Source organism: Gopherus evgoodei, chromosome 2, assembly GCF_007399415.2.
Source record: "Gopherus evgoodei ecotype Sinaloan lineage chromosome 2, rGopEvg1_v1.p, whole genome shotgun sequence".
In the NCBI taxonomy this organism is placed as follows: Eukaryota; Metazoa; Chordata; order Testudines; family Testudinidae; genus Gopherus; species Gopherus evgoodei.
In genome coordinates, this window is record NC_044323.1 from 60,380,617 (window position 1) to 60,396,969 (window position 16,353).

General features: G+C 39.9%; 1 protein-coding gene across 1 annotated transcript; it reads left to right on the forward strand.

Moving 5' to 3' along the window:
* The first annotated feature begins 2,173 nt into the window (after positions 1–2,173).
* IL6 (interleukin 6) lies at positions 2,174–15,850 on the forward strand. The gene is made up of 5 exons (XM_030549379.1): positions 2,174–2,294; positions 11,373–11,557; positions 12,491–12,604; positions 12,777–12,923; positions 15,540–15,850. Exons 1-5 carry the CDS (start codon positions 2,174–2,176, stop codon positions 15,729–15,731), a joined length of 759 nt encoding a protein of 252 aa, XP_030405239.1. The 3' UTR covers positions 15,732–15,850.
* The last annotated feature ends 503 nt before the right edge of the window (positions 15,851–16,353 follow it).

Sequence of the window (16,353 nt, forward strand, 5' to 3'; positions counted from 1 at the left end):
AGGGCCACGCAGGCAGGAAGAGGCACCTCTCCTCCATTCCTGGAGCTGCTGTGGCTGGGGAGAGGCAACTCTTTCCTGGCCCTGGAGCTGCAGCGGCAGGGGAGCAACACCTCTCCCCTGGCCCTGGCCCTGGCCCTGGCCCCAGAGCTGCCCTGGATGGGAAAGGCACCTCTCCCCCCGCCCAGAGCTGCTTCTGTGGTGAGAGAGGGCTGGGGTGAGTCCTCTCTCCTCACCACAGCTCTGAGGCAGCTTGCTTCCCAAACCCCTCATCCTCGCCACAACCCAGAGCCTGCATCCCCAGCCAGAGCCCTCACTCCCCCACACACTCCAACCCTCTGCCCTAGCCCTGAGTCCCCTCCTATACCCCAAACCCCTCATCCCCGGCCCCAGCCCAGAGCCCGCATCCATAGCCAGACCCCTCACTCCCCCACACTCCAACCCTCTGCCCCAGCCCTGAGCCACCTCGCACACTCTGAACCCCTCTGCCACACCCCCGCCACACATCACCTCCATATTGGTGCACATAACAAAATTTATCCTACACATTGATGTCAAAAATTAGAGGGAACACTAATGCTCATACAGGCCTTTGTTTTTAATCACACCTTTAGCTAAACTGGTTCACAGGAAGAATGAGCTCTGATATGCTGGGTGAGAGGCACAACACAGAACATGCAGCCCATAAGGATGTAGGAGAGCTAAGGTGGCTTTAAGATTATCTAAGTTATAGCATCCTTCCTGGGATCACTGCATCATTTAGTACTGTGGCACTGCCACTGCCACATCTTTCTCACCCCAACCTCTCAGCCAGCATTCCCCGCTACAGTAGGGTTTGTTAGGGGGGGTCCTCACAGAGCAGCCTTATAGCTGTCATCCACAGTACCAGCACCAGAAAAATCCTTCCCCAGCTGGACGTGGAGCTTAGCGTCCTCTTGTGCCACTTTGACCCTTTTAGCTGTCATAAAGGGATCAGAGCAGAGATATGGATCTCATCTGTTAAATGTAGGCAGAAACTAAGGCTCAAATCCTTGAGTCCAGCTGAGCTATGCCTAGCTCAGGGCAGTGGGGCTAAAGTGGTTTAAAGCTGGAGCCAATTTGGCCCCCAGAATAGGTTAGATCAGCCTTAGCAATGAAAGCACATTATATTACCATTCTGATTTTTATAATGTTCGTCAAGTGAGTGATGTTGTGAACACTATCAGCTAGTAAATGACAAATACTCTGGACAACACTTGAACAAAAATCTTCAGTGTTTTATCCAGTTTAGTCAAATTCTGGCCACTGAAGCTTGTTCAAAACTAGGGACAAGATTTCTTTCCGTTATTTCAGAAAATTTGCCCTGTTACGCCCTCAATGTTTTTAAATGAAAAATTTCATTCTAATTCCAAAATGCAAATAATTCCATGCAGCTTTATTTGGTCAAAACGGGAAAATAAATTAGCAAAAAAAAATTTCAATTTTCTCCCTTTTTAATATGTGGAAATTTCACTCACTTCTAATGAATAGGAATATGTCCTTGAGACAAAAGGGGAATATACTGAACACGATTACATTGTCCTGCCACAGTTTTCCAATGCATTTGGTTAGTTAAAACTTGTATAACTATTGGGTATACAAATAAAATAAAATGGTGTCTACATTCGATGTGATTCAACTCCTTACTACTCAAATAGTTCAATAAAATTAAAGATATTTTAAATATGGGAAAATTGACAATAATTAAACTCTTGAATGCATGCCCATAATATAATTAGTATTATAATATTTTAATAGTTTAGTCGCATCTGATTGGTCTCTGTTGACCTTTCAATTAGAATGTAATTCATGAGGACATTGGCCTCCCTCTTTCTGTCTGTTAATTATATTTGTGGTTTTATATAGGAAGGTGCTAAAGTTTATTTGAAGACTTTTCTCTTATAAGAAACTAGAGGGGATAATCCAGCTATACATATAATCCATATAGCTATAGGTTTAAACTTGCAAGGATAATTTTAAAAAATCACTTATCTTTGTTGTAGCTTGAATTTGCAGTGCAATGTGCATATGTATTCCTGCTTTTATTGATGTCTTGTACAATAATTCCCTTTCCCAGAAAGGGCTGCAGTAACAATAAGACAGACATTATGAAAGCAAACAAGAGAAAGGAATGGAAAATAAAGTCTTGCACTGCAGGATGATGCAAAATTCATTGAACAGGAACACTCCAATTAACCTCAGTGAGCTTTGGCTCCAGTTCTATGGAGCTGAATCGTCTACTTTTGAAGTCAGTGGCAAAACTCCCATTGACTTCAAAGGTAGAGGATTGAGCTCTATGTGAATAAAACTGGTGACATCACTAGTCACAGACCTTACAGGTGCTATTTGATGGCAACTCAGCAAGCATATTCTGTAAGTGAAAAAGTTCCAAACAATGTAATTAGGATCTCAAATGGATATAGGAATTATAGCCAGGTAGAAGTGTTAGGAAAGTTAGGTGAGCATTCCTTTAAGGAAAAAAAAGGAGATTAAGAAGAAATATTGACTGATACACATACACCTGTAAGAGGTGGGTGTCCCAAAGGAAGTATGACTGCCTCAAAGTCAAGACGGCACAAACAAACTGAAGTTTATAAAGCACTAAACACCTGGGGAATTTAGGAAAAATGCATTTTATATAGAAATGAATCAGTGTGTGGGCAGCAAAGGGAAGCTGCAACTTTGAATGCAATAGATCCAGTGAAAATGCTCACGAGTGAAATCACAGTGCTTAGAAGTGTCTGTGAATGCACATATTTCTAAGCTCTTTATGTTCTTTTTGATTTGAGTAAGCTCTTTGGGGGAAGAGAGCTTGGTCTTTTGTAAAGTGCCACTCACATGTAAAGTGTTATATAAACTATACATAAAAAACCTAATTGTCTTCTCAATAAAAAATGCTTACTGTTCTGAGAACTTCTGTATCATCCGCATTTATGTTGATTGCATTTCCTTGTTTTGCTTTCATATAAACATTTGCCCTCCCAACTTCTCTTTGTCACAAATTTTCAGAACACTTTACGTTTGCAAAGCAATCCCAAGAAGAAACTGAAAAGTTTCTCAAAGACAAGTGAAACTTGAAGTCAGAGTATTTTAAACGGAGTTGTTTCTTTGGAAACGATGGGCTTACTTCCTACAGAAACTAGACAAATCACAATTCATACGCAATTCTCAAAAAATGGGGCCTTTTGACAAACAAGCCCTATAACTCAGTGCCTGATCTTATAGTCATTATCAATAAGCCAAAAATATCAATACTAGAGTATAAAGCAGATACCCAGATAGCAAATATAAAAGAGTTATAATAACATTGCATCTTAGATGCAGGCATTTAAGAAGTGTGTTAATTTCATAATCTTGAAAAAGATTGACAGCCCTGGAGATTGCTATGCTGCTCAGCCAATGTGCACAAATATTATCCTGGAATGACCACCTACATAGGTGGGGAGATTAAATTCTCTCTATTGCCCATCCCAATGTTAGCCTCTGTCAAGGGCACCAATTATTATTATACTTTGACTATGTGGATACCTATCACTAAGAATTAGACAGCAACCATTAACTCATTTTCATACTGTAAATCACTTAACAGCCATCGGATGTTATCAGCTTCTGTCAGTACTGACCTGGACTGAATTTGAACCAGTTACCTAATGAATGGAGCTATGCCTATCTGCATCAGCTAAGGCTCTGCCCATTGAATTTCTTCTGCCATCATGTTGCCTGATTGCTTAGTTTTCTCAGGTCTCTCTAGCGTTCTTCATAGATGCATGATGTGTAATTGTAGCCATCAGTCCAAGTCTACCTTAAAAATTGTTGCTGGCTGTGGCAGGGCAGGGGTAAAACCACCTTTAAAGCCCTGCCAAAATGCTGGCTGCGGTCTGCTGTCTGGCTAGGAGGCCAGGGTAGAGACACAGGTATTCAGCAAGAAGCCCAGCTGACTCAGAGGAACATGCTGAGCTGAGTGCTGACAGCTGGGCTTAGGCACAGGAGGGCTATAAAAACCCTGACGGAACCTCAGAGAGAAGGCTAGATGGGGAGGAGACAGGAGGGTAGTATTGCTGTCTCCTTACCAAAGGAGGAAGCCTCAAAGGCTGGAGATTCTGGGGAGGGTCTGTGGGGCACTAGTTGTTGGGAGACTGGGGAACTGCACGAATGCTGTAAAAGACCCTTGGGTGATCCAGGAAAAGGTGTGGAAGTCTCTTTATTCTACCAGCCTAAACACAGGGTGCAGGTGGAAAAGAAGCAGAGCCAGCACCGACCCTGTGACACTGGCATAGCTAGATCGGACAGAGGGTGCGAAGAGGTGTGAGCCTTGACCTTTGCTGGGCAAAGCCCTAGTGTAGATATAACTGTGCTGCCAAAACTTGCTCCCACTGTGGATCTAGCCTCCGTGACAAGTGGTTCAACAGTGAAAATGACTGTAACACACCGATTACCACTTGATCAGCCTGGCACTAGAAAGCACTTTGTAGCCTGAGAGTCTACAAAAAGGTACCTATCATCCCTTACACACTCTCCTTCTCTGATTTTGTGATAACTTTGATTTGAGAGATATATCCATTACAAAGCTCCGTCTGTTTAAATTGCTGAGTATTCCAACATTCCTTGAGAGTATTGCCTCTATGACCTTTTTTCATCTACAGGAGCCTACAAAACAAGATCGGCTCATGGGGAACATAGAGCTTGTCCAGAAGAGCGAGTGACATAAATTCTCCTCTTGAGTAAGCGGGCAAATCTGAAAAACCAATGCACAAACTTTAAGATGACCAAAGACTTCTCTCCCAAACTAAAGCCTTCTCTCATAACACCACCATTCAGACATAGACAAGCAAGGGAATCTGAGCTCTTTGCACATGGAACTGGTTGAGGTGCTCAGAGAGTAAATTTCTGACTGCCTTTCACTGGGCCTGTGGTTTTAAAATGATGAGAATGTGTCACCAGGGCAGAAAACTGTTCTCTCCCTAGTGCTTTTCATGCAAAAATCCCAAATGTCTCTGCAGTTCCCCTTAGAGCTGGCAAATAACCATCAAGTAAATTGCAATGCAGCAAAATGACTTCTCTTAATGAAAAGGAATCCTTTGGTGTACATTTTCAAATGAAGAAATCCCTCTGGCTATGAACTGTGCTAATACAGGACAGTAAAGGACCTGTTTACTTCAGCTGTGTCACAAGGCACCTTGGTTTAATGCTTCCTCATTTCACAGCACCCAACAGAGCCAATGGAGATTTATTTGGAAATACTTGAGAGTGGAAATTCTCTCAGTTCTTGAAGCTTGGGGGTTTTTTGGGTTGTTTTTTTTTTTTTTTGTAATGGAGGCAGATTCTGGCTGAGGTTATCATATTTAGCTTCCATGGATCCTCAGAAGAATGAGGAAGAGAATCCGCTCTGGGCACCAACAGGACCTGCAATTCAGGGACTGTAAGCACAAAGGCTTCTCAATAGAAACAAGTTTGTCTTGTTGAGGGTGCAAGGACCCCCTAATTCAATATTCACAGGAGTCCTGTATAAATGCTGGGGAAACCATCGGAGAATATAAACCAGAACTATGTCCATGAAATTGACTTAAATTCCTTCTCAAGAGACGGTCAGTCACGTAGATGCCATTTGCTCATTCTTTATTCTGATCCCAATTTTAATGGGCTACAAATGATGGAGGTTCTCTTCCACTCTCTGAACAGATTTCTGTATAGAAGCACAAAATTACATGCTTAGTAGCATTCCTATTTTTATTAAAAGTACTATTGTATCATATAGTAATAGTCTCAAATACTGCAATAAGCACATCTCAAACTGTAGTGGTTTGGATCATTACTGTAGAATACTGGAGATTTTTAAAAACAAGAATGTAAATAAAGCAGAGCGGAATATATAGCAGCTCTAGAAGCAGTTATTCAAATCTTTATTTGAACATTTCTTTTCTATACAGAAATGCCAGTTATCTATCCATTTATTTTACTCATTTAGCAGACCCCCTTCTTTTGCTGACATTAGCATTGTTTTCCTTCTCCACCCTTGTTTGAGCTTCTTCTACGCATGCATCTGACAGCTGACATGCTCTGATTCCTCCTACACCTGACCATTCTTTAGAATTTTCCAGTGGTATTACCATTTTCTCTGAGGGTAGCAACCTTGGGAGTAACCCACACTTCCCCTCATCCTTATGAAAAAAAATTTGTATTCAGAGTTACCTTTGTGAACATCAATAGTTAAAAAGGGCAGGGGGGATTAAGGTATGGTTTTTAAAAGCTTTTAGTATTGGCCTACCTCTGCAGCCATTTAAATTAATCGTAGAACTCCCAGTGATTGCACCAGAGTTGAGTAAGACCAACAATGAGTACTTTTGCAAATCCCACCCTTATGGAGTTTTTATCATATAAACATGTAGGTGCTATAGGTGTTATGTTCTACTGTACAGATAACAGATGGCGTCCATTTCACCTGGACTGGTCCCTTGAAATATGTGTTAACTATTTACACCAAACAATATTTTCCACCCTGTATTTAGCCGTGACATTCTGAGGCCATATCTACACTACAGACCTACGCTGGTATAACTATGTCACTCAGGAATATGAAAAATCCACACCCCTGAGCAATATAGTTATATCAACTTAATCCCCCATGTAAACAGCGCTATGTTGATGGGAGAAACTCTCCCGCTTCCTGGGGAGGTGTATTAACTATGCTGACATGAGAATTTTTCCCATCAGCGTAGTAGCGTCTTCACTAAAGCACTGCAGTGGCACAGCTGCACTTCTGTAGCATAGTACGTGAAGACAAACCCCAAGTTTCCCAGATCTAAAACTTGCCTCTCTCACCAAGAGAAGTTGGTCCAATAACAGATACTACCTCACCTATCCTGTCTCTCTTCAATAACCATGAGGTCTCTGGGACCAACATGGTTACAACAACACTGCAAACAATGATCATGTTATACAAAAGTAATCTGCGAAACTCCTTGCCGTAAGATAGTAATGAAGAAAAATGCTTAAAATAATTCTAAAAAAAATTAGATTTCTATATGAATAATAAGAATACCTGCAATTTCACTGGGTAGGACAAAATATATATATAAGAGATCTCAACTTCCAGGCTTCAGGTCAACCACTTACTGTCTCTTAGGCATAACTGTCCACACCTGTGGCTGTGTGTGTTTTATGCCTTCCTCTGATTTGGCCATTCTCAGAGGGAGAATACCAAACTAGATGGCCATTAGTCTGATCTGGTTCTAATGTTTTGATACATTAGATTAGATTATCTAATGTCAGTGTTATATTTAAATATATGCATTGATCATATGACATTAATGCTCTGATATGCATAAAGGGGGTATCGGAGGGCTTTGTGCTACAGAAGGTCATTGCTCTGGCTTCTCATCTACAGCGTTCAAATGGCTCCAATCAGATTTATGGTCAAGCAAAAATGGGTTTAGTGATCTCTGCACTTTGTCACAAGGGGCTTGTTGACCACATTTCCACACTGCAGCAAATTACATACAATCACTACAATGCACTTTCCTATAAATTGCCAGTATGACACATTATTTTAGCACTTTTTGTAAGAACAGCTGAATGTGTTTGGAAGAAAAGGGAAGCATTGTCCCTCCTTAACACTCACTTCTCCCATGATACATATAGAAAGTAAATTAATATTTTATTAGGGCTGTCAAGCAATTATAAAAATCAGTCATGATTAATCTCATGATGAATCGCACTGTTAAAGAATAATAGAATATCATTCATTTAAATATTTTTAGATATTTTCTACATTTTCAAATATATTGATTTCAGTTACAACACAGAATACAAAGTGTACAGTGCTCACTTTATATTATTTTTATTACAAATATTTGCACTGTAAGAAACAAAAGAAATAGTATTTTTCAATTTACTTGATGCAAGTACTCCAGTGCAATATCTTTATAATGAAAGTTGAACTTACAAATGTAAAATTATGTACAAAAAATAACTGCACTCAAAAATAAAACAATGTAAAACTTTAGAGCCTACAAATTCATTCAGTCCTCTTTCTTGTTCAAATTGCTAAGACAAACAAGTTTGTTTACATTTACAGGAGATAATGCTGCCCTCTTCTTTACAATATCTCCTGAAAGTGAGAACAGATGTTTGTATGGCATTGTTGTAGCCAACGTTACAAGATATTTACATGCCTGATGTGCTAAAGATTCATATGACTTCAACCACCATTCCAGAGGACATAAATCCATACTGATGACAGGTTCTGCTCATTAATGATCTAAAGCAGTGCACACTGATGCATGTTCACTTTCATTATCTGAGTCAGATGCCACCAGCAGAAGGTTGATTTTATTTTTTGGTGGTTCAGATTCTGAAGTTTCCGCATTGGAGTGTTGCTCTTTTAACTCTTCTGAAAGCACGTTCCACACCTCATCCCTCTCAGAATTTGGAAGGCACTTCAGATTCTTAAACCTTGGGTCAAGTGCTATAGCTACCTTTAGAAATCTTCAGGGGTGAAAGTGAGCCAGTACAGGCCAGTACTCTGTACCAGTAAGAACCCGCACCAGGCCATACCCGGTTCACATTAAAGCTTAGCTGCAGCAGCACTTTAATGTACCTGCCCCTTTTGCTTCCCCTGTCGAGGGCCCTGACAGTAGGGTCAGTACCAGCAGGGCCGCCAATGGGAGGGTGGGGGGAAGGGGAAGCAATGTTAAAGCGCTGCTGCGGCAGTGTTTTAAGGACAGTCCTTTGCTGCAGCAGCGTTTTAATGTTGCTTCCCCCCCATTGTGAGGCCACCAACATGGGGGACACAGCTGCTGCAGCAAAGGACCCTGCAGCTGGGGGGAGAGGAAGGGAGCAGCTGCCCTGGGGCCAGCGATTTAAAAGGGCCTGGGGCTCTGGACAACATTACTGCTACTGCAGCAGTGGCATCCAGAGCTTCTGCCCCTTTAAATCAACATGGGAGCCCTGGGCAGCATGGACCAAAGGCTGGCTGAGGAATGCTGACCCCTCAGCCCTGCCCCACCTCCCCGAGGCCCCAGTCTTTCCAAGGGCCAGAGCCGCCCCACCCTCTCCTGTATTGGTAAGTGTCCTCAGTTACTTTCACCCCTGGAAATCTCACAGTGGTACCTTCTTTGTGTTTTGTCAAATATGCATTGAAAGTGTTCTTAAAACGAAAAACATGTGCAGGAAGGGCCAGCTCCAGGAATCAGCTTAGCAAGCAAGTGCTTGGGGTGGCCACTCCGGAGAGGGGCGACACATCCAGGTATTCGGCTGCAATTCGGCGGAGGGTCCCTCACTCCTGGTCGGAGAGAAGGACCTCCCGCTGAATTGCAGCAGATCACGATTGCAATCACAGCTTTTTGTTGTTGTTGTTGTTGTTTTGGCTGCTTGGGGTGGCAGAACCCCTGGAGCCGGCCCTGTGTGCAGCATCATTATCCGAGACTGCTATAACATGAAACATATGGCAGAATGCAGGTAAAACAGCAGGAGATATGCAATTCTTCCCCAAGGAGTTTAGTCACAAATTTAATTAACACATTTTTTTTTTTTAACGAGCATCATCAGAATGGAAGTATGTCCTCTGGAATGGTGGCTGAAGCATGAAGGGGCATACAAATGTTTAGCATATCTGGCACATAAATACATTGCAATACTGGCTGCAAAAGTGCCATGCAAATGCCTGTTCTCACTTTCAGGTGACATTGTAAATAATAAACGGGCAGCATTATCTCCCGCAAATGTAAACAAACTTGTTTTTCTGAGCGATTGGCTGAACAAGAAGTAGGACTCAGTGGATTTGTAGGCTCTAAAGATTTACATTGTTTTGTTTTTGAGTGCAGGTATGTAGAAAAAAAATCTACATTTGTAAGTTACATTTTCATAATAAAAAGATTGCACTACAGTACTTGTATGAGGTAAATTGAAAAATATTTTTGTTTATCAAAAATAATATAAAGTGAGCACTGTACACTTTGTATTCTATGTTGTAATAGAAATCAATATATTTGAAAATGTAGAAAAACATCCAAAGACATTTAATAAATTTAAATTGGTATTCTATTGTTTAACAGTGCGATTAAAAGTGTGATTAATTTAGATTAATTTTTTTAATCTCAATTAATTATTTTTAGTTAATCGCATGAATTAACTGTGATTAATCGACAGCCCTATATTTTACTAATAATAAATTGATAATCTGCACAAGCTGTGCAGACATCCAAACTCATTAACCATGTAATCTTACTGCTGTCACCTTGCTCCTTCCTTACCACATACTCTTCTCCCCCGTTCTCCATCTTGTCATATCATGACTAGAATAAGAATGCAAGCCTTTAGTGAAGAAAAGGTGTTTTTATGGTCTTGTCCACATGAAAAAACCATATACATTTCAACAAATCTATTTAGAAACTGATTTAGCTAAAATCAGTTTATTATAAGGAAGTCTTTAACCCAAATAAGAGTATCCACACACCAAGCTGAACCAACTTAAATCAATTTATCAAGTCGTTTAGTTAAACTAGCACAATTTTCTCATTTATACAAGGCCTAACTGTACTTTGATACGCCTACCACACTACTGGATTCTGTGAAAATAATTAACAATAACTGATACTCACTGATGTCCATCATCTACCATCCAATTCACCCTTTTGAGAATTAGTCTTTTTTTTTTTGTATATTTTTATGAGTTGTAATTTTTTCTGAATGGTCTACCAATTTAGGGAATTAAATTATGTTTCCTTTTCCTCATAAGGGCTCTCCTAATGACTGCTTCTGCTGCACATGACATAATAATTATTAAATGTCTGTTTTCTCTCAAGAATGTATTGGTTTCTTGGGATAGCTGCACCCTTGGTTTAATGCCAAGATGGTGTGAAAGGAGTATCCGGGTGGCAACCTTCTGCTTGAGTCATTTACTGTAGTCCAGAACATACTGCAGGGGGGGGTCTGTCCTATTACTATTTTTCCATCCTTAATTCGCTATTATAGTGAGCTCAGTTTCCTGAAGTGTTTCACAATAGTACTTCATACCTCCCTTTCATTAGAAACCAAATAACACTTTTCATTACAACAAAAGACAAAAAAAAATGTTTCTAATACTGGATTTTCCCAGCGACCAGTGGCAATGAATATAAATATGCCCAAAATCAGGGATTCCTGCATCTCATTCTGCTCTCCAGCCCTCTGGCCAGCAACTATTTTGAGAGAGCAAAGAGGGGGGGAAAGAGAAGGAAATGAATTATCTTCGGGGAAGTAAGTAACACAAACGCTGAGCAGCGGGGTGCGCTAGTCTCTCCCGCTGTCTTTTTGACAGAGCGTGTGCGATGTAACTGGCAGGATTTCACTCCACTCCCTTGTCTGTTTCCTCTTCTCAGGCTTTCTCTTGGCAGCGGCAGCCTTGACATTGCTCCTCGGGACCAGAGCTGTCCCCCTCCCGGATTCCTCCGGGGAAGAGGAACTTGTTGATCCCCCGGACTCGCTTGCCAGAAGCCCCTTGCTGCCCGATTGCGAGTCCCTGGCGTGGCTGCTGCACAGCAAAGCGGCCAAGCTGAAGGACGAGGTGGGTAATACACGGAGGCAGCTGGGTCTGGGTTCCCAACCTGAGTTGGTCGGTTCTTTGCTGCACTTGGCAGATCTTAACAGCAAACGGGACTATCTGGTGTTTTTTGCCTCCAGCTGTTTTATCTGGGCTCATGTTGTCATTTGTCTTGAGCTTGGCCATGGAATTGGCCACCTCTCTCTGTCTGATTGGGCTGCCTGGTGGCTTATGCTGGTTTCCCATGGGCAAGACCTAAGATAGCATGGAAGTGAATTCCTTTTAGTCCTGAAAAACTCGTGGGGCCTTGAGAATATTAGTCAAAAGTGTAGTGAGTGTAGGCAGGCACAATCCACAGCCTCCCAGGGCATGTTTATTTACAGGACATGCAGTTTCCTGACCTTCTAAAGGAGCAAATATTTGAGACATGCATCTTAGAAAACATACCAATCTGTGTATCAGACAGACTAGAGCAAATTGTTTCTGATGGGAGATTATGAAAAGCATAGAAAATGTAACAAATAATGCCCAAATTATGCCCAAATAAATCTTAGTCTTTAAGTGCCATCGGACTCCTTGTTGTTTTTGTGGATACAGACTAACACAGCTACCCCCTGAAACTTGAGAAAATGTAACAGTGATTTCTAATTAGTTAGGACAACATATTCGACTAGGGTGACCAGATGTCCCGATTTTATAGGGACAGTCCCAATTTTTGGAGCTTTTTCTTATGTAGGTACCCCCCACCCCCATCCCGATTTTTCACACTTGCTCTCCGGTCACCCTATATTCAACTATTCTGCCAAATAATTTTTAAAAGCTGATAAAAAAAAACATGTTTGTGGAGATTTCAGTAATGCACAAGGCCTTTCTACTGACATAGGTATACAGTGCCTTTTGCCTGGAAAACGGTAATGTGATAAAGGTGTAATAAAATCTCTTTGTGTCTATTTCCAGATGTGTGAGAAATTTACTGTGTGTGACAACAGTATGGAGATGCTTGCCCAAAACAATCTGAACCTCCCCAAGATCACAGAGGAAGATGGATGTCTACTCTCTGGATTCAATGAGGCAAGGAATCAATAACTTTTATAATACATTAATAGCCCAACACATAGGGCCTTATCTGAAGCTCACTGAAGCACTGTATAAACATAGCTAGTTAACTGATACATGGAAACAATATTGTCATCAAATAATTTTTTCTGCAATAAGTAATTTCCTTACCCTTCTCTCATTTTAGGAAAAATGCTTGAGAGGAATCTCTAGTGGACTTTTTGCATTTCAGACATACCTGGAATATGTCCGAGAGACATTTATTAGTGAAAAACAAAAAGTGGAATCCATATGTTATGGTACAAAGCATCTGGCAAATACTATGAGGCAGATGGTGAGTTATTTTTATGTTTACCCATACATAATTGTTTTGACTTTGATTTGAAAAGGAATCAGAAATATAATGCTCTGAAAAATAACATAAGACACACAGTGATCCCATTGGTTACAATGGAAGCAAACTGGCTCCACAAATCCATGCTCTCAATATTTATCAGAAAGGATATCAATGGTAAATTACAGATTTTACAAATATTTTCTGACAATTAGATTCTTAATTCTACAGCTTATTGTTATCTCTAATTTGCACACCAGCTCTAGCAAGTAAATGTGCCAAATTATTTTGCAAATTAAACAAAAAAGTAGATGCTGGGTTGGTGACAAAGAAAATCTGCTTCTGGTATTTTTTTCCTAGTAGTCGTAGAATTAGGACTCAGTCATGCAGTCTTTTCACACCCAAAACTCCCACTGAAGTAAAAAACAAATACTCTGAAAGTGACTCAGAGAAAGACTAGAGAATACCTTTAATAAACAATGTAAATATTTAAAATCTCATAAACGCAAGCTTTCATGCAGGATTGTATGTTATGATTAAACATTTTCAGTTTAAAATCAAATGTCCAAGTTATAGAATTGCTGATAAACACAACCTATAGGTTAATGATTTGGGCTGAATAACAAGTGCCACCTACAGAGAAACACTTGCTTTTTGCATCACAGTTGATAACGCCTTAACATTTTACAAAAGCCTGAATATTTTTGGACTCAGAAAATTAAATGCTATTCAGCTCTAATAGCTGTTCTGGATGTTTTGCAATACCTTGAAAGGACACACTAGCTGTGCTTGTATGTTTTGCAATTCTTTGAAATGGAACTCTTTAAAATTCACTCCATTCCTGCAATTCTTACTTGCACTAATAGCTCTTCATGTGAATAGATTCTTCGTAGTCCATGGAACTACGGGGTGAAGAAGAACTACTTAGGTGAGTGAGGGTTGCAGGATCAAGAATTATGGAAACTATAGGCCATTATTTCCTACAAGGTGTTTTTCAATGCCTTCAAAAGCCATTTGTATATATAAAATACATTTTGTATTATATTTATTTTCATCATTTTTAGATGAACAGGAGCTGAACTTTTTTCACAGTGATAATCTAGAATAATAGTCCTGTTGTGAAAAGATAATGGACCATTGCTTTCACCTGTATATATTGCAAACACTGATTTGTGGCAATTGTCTGTGTTGCTCTATAACTGGATGAACTCAGCTGGACTTTAGCCTTCATGAAAGTGAGAAACTGATTGAACTGGCTGGAACTAAACATAATGCCTAATAAAAAGCTCACAAGTAAAACTTGTGCCTGTGGGAACAATGAGAGATCCTGAGGAGTAGAAATAGAGTCTTCCTTCCCAGTTAGGAAGTGAGGCCTGGGACACCCATACAGCCAAACTGCCCTAGTTGCTACTGAGTATGGGGAGGACTTTGGGACATAACCTATTGCTCACCTGTTGTTAGTTTGTGGTCAAGTAGACCCATAGAATCATTGCCATATCAGCATGCTCATATTCCCTTGTGGTTCTGCGGAGATCCTCCACACAGAACTCTGCAGCAAGGAATCAGAGATGCACCCACAGAGGTGTGTGCTCAGAATCCACCCCTTCAAGTTATTTTAATGAAAAGGACATGCATTTTTTACATAATTCAAGTAAAATTTAAAAAGAGATGTTCCAGCTTACAGTACACTGCTTTCAGCATTTCTTAGATGGTAGCCTGGATCCTGAGAGAAGGCTGCAAGGATTTGTACTTTATTAACCACCTAGAACTCAGGTAAAACTTTCAAAAGCACCAGAGTCTCATTTTCATAAGTGTCTTAGGCACTTAAGAGCTTCATTCTCATTGAAAGTCAATAGGACTTAGGCTGTTAAGTGTCCAAGTATTTTTGAAAACAGGATTCAACCTATGTCTACACTACAGCTTATTATGCTGGCATAATTAATGTCCCTCTGACATGTGAATAAACCATCCCCGACTGACATAAGTTACATCGACATAAGTGCCAGTGAGGACAGCACTTTGTCAGTGGGATTGCTTCTCCAGCTGACATAGCTACTGCCACTCACGGGGGCTGGAGTAGTTAAGCTGACAGGAGAACGCTCTCCCATTGGCTTAGTGCAGCTACACAGACAGTTTGCAGCTGCTCCACTGTAAAATCCAGAGCGTAGACATGCCCCTTTTGAAAATTTTACCCTATCTCTACTACAGAATTTGACTGTGTTTGAACATGACTGTGAACAGCAAAGTTAGATGACGTGAGGCTTAGTGATCAGTATGGATCAGAACAAATCTTGTCAGCTAACCACACAGTTGGTGGATATATTGATTGTCCTGGATCATTCAGCATCACGTCTAACTCAACTGTCTACAATTATGTTCAAACCCCATTTTATTTTTTGGTGTAGATGAGGCCATATAGTCAGATTCCAAAAAAGATTCCCTAGCGCAAGTAGTATCAGCTACAAATGAAACTCAAGTACCATAGATTACAGTGGGAATAAATAATGCTTTCTTGTAAGCATCTTTTGCATATTTCACATGCATAAAGGCAGATCCTTTCCATCAAGAGCATTTTATAGTATTGTAACCAATGTATTTTCATTTTCTTTGTCATAGATGAAAAATCCTGATGCAGTGATCGTGCCAGACCCAGCTACCCAGAGCACACTTTTTGAAAAACTGAAGTCAAATAAAAAATGGATAGAGAAAATCAGCACCCATCTCATCCTCCGGGACTTTACTTCATTCATGGAGAAAACTGTGAGGGCTGTTCGATATCTGAAAAACACCAGGAATCTCAGTGTTTGAATGTTTTAATTCAGGCACATTCCTTCATCACAAAATCTGTCATGTGGCAGATGACAGTGTTGTTCTATTTTAAGAACCAGAAGTAATCAGAATAGTTTATATTTTATTAAGATTTCCTTTTACAAATGTATTTATTATTTTTTAAAATATTTATTTTTAAAAAATATTACCTATTTATTTTTACAGGATTTAGAGATAATTTAAACGGAGTCTAGCTTATTTACTACCACTACCAGTATTTATTACCAATATTTACAATACAAGCTGATTTCATTTAATATTCATGAAAAAATATTCACTTGAAATGGTTGTATGTAGAATGAAAAGACAGACTAATTTATGCTTTGAAAATGTGTGAGAAGTATTTAACATCTATTTATATTTAAAGAAAAATAAAAGCAGATTAAAAAACAGACTAGCTTGTATGTATTTAAATAAAAGTATGGAATTCTGATATCCCTAATCTTCACCCCTAGAATTACTTATGTTCTACATTGCCTTCATTCAACAGCCATTCTGGAATATTATTATTTTTGGGGTAACTACATCAAAGTTTCTAAAAACAGCTATATAAAGAGTCAATTATTAAAAAGAATGATAAAAACCAGCCTAACAGGAGCAA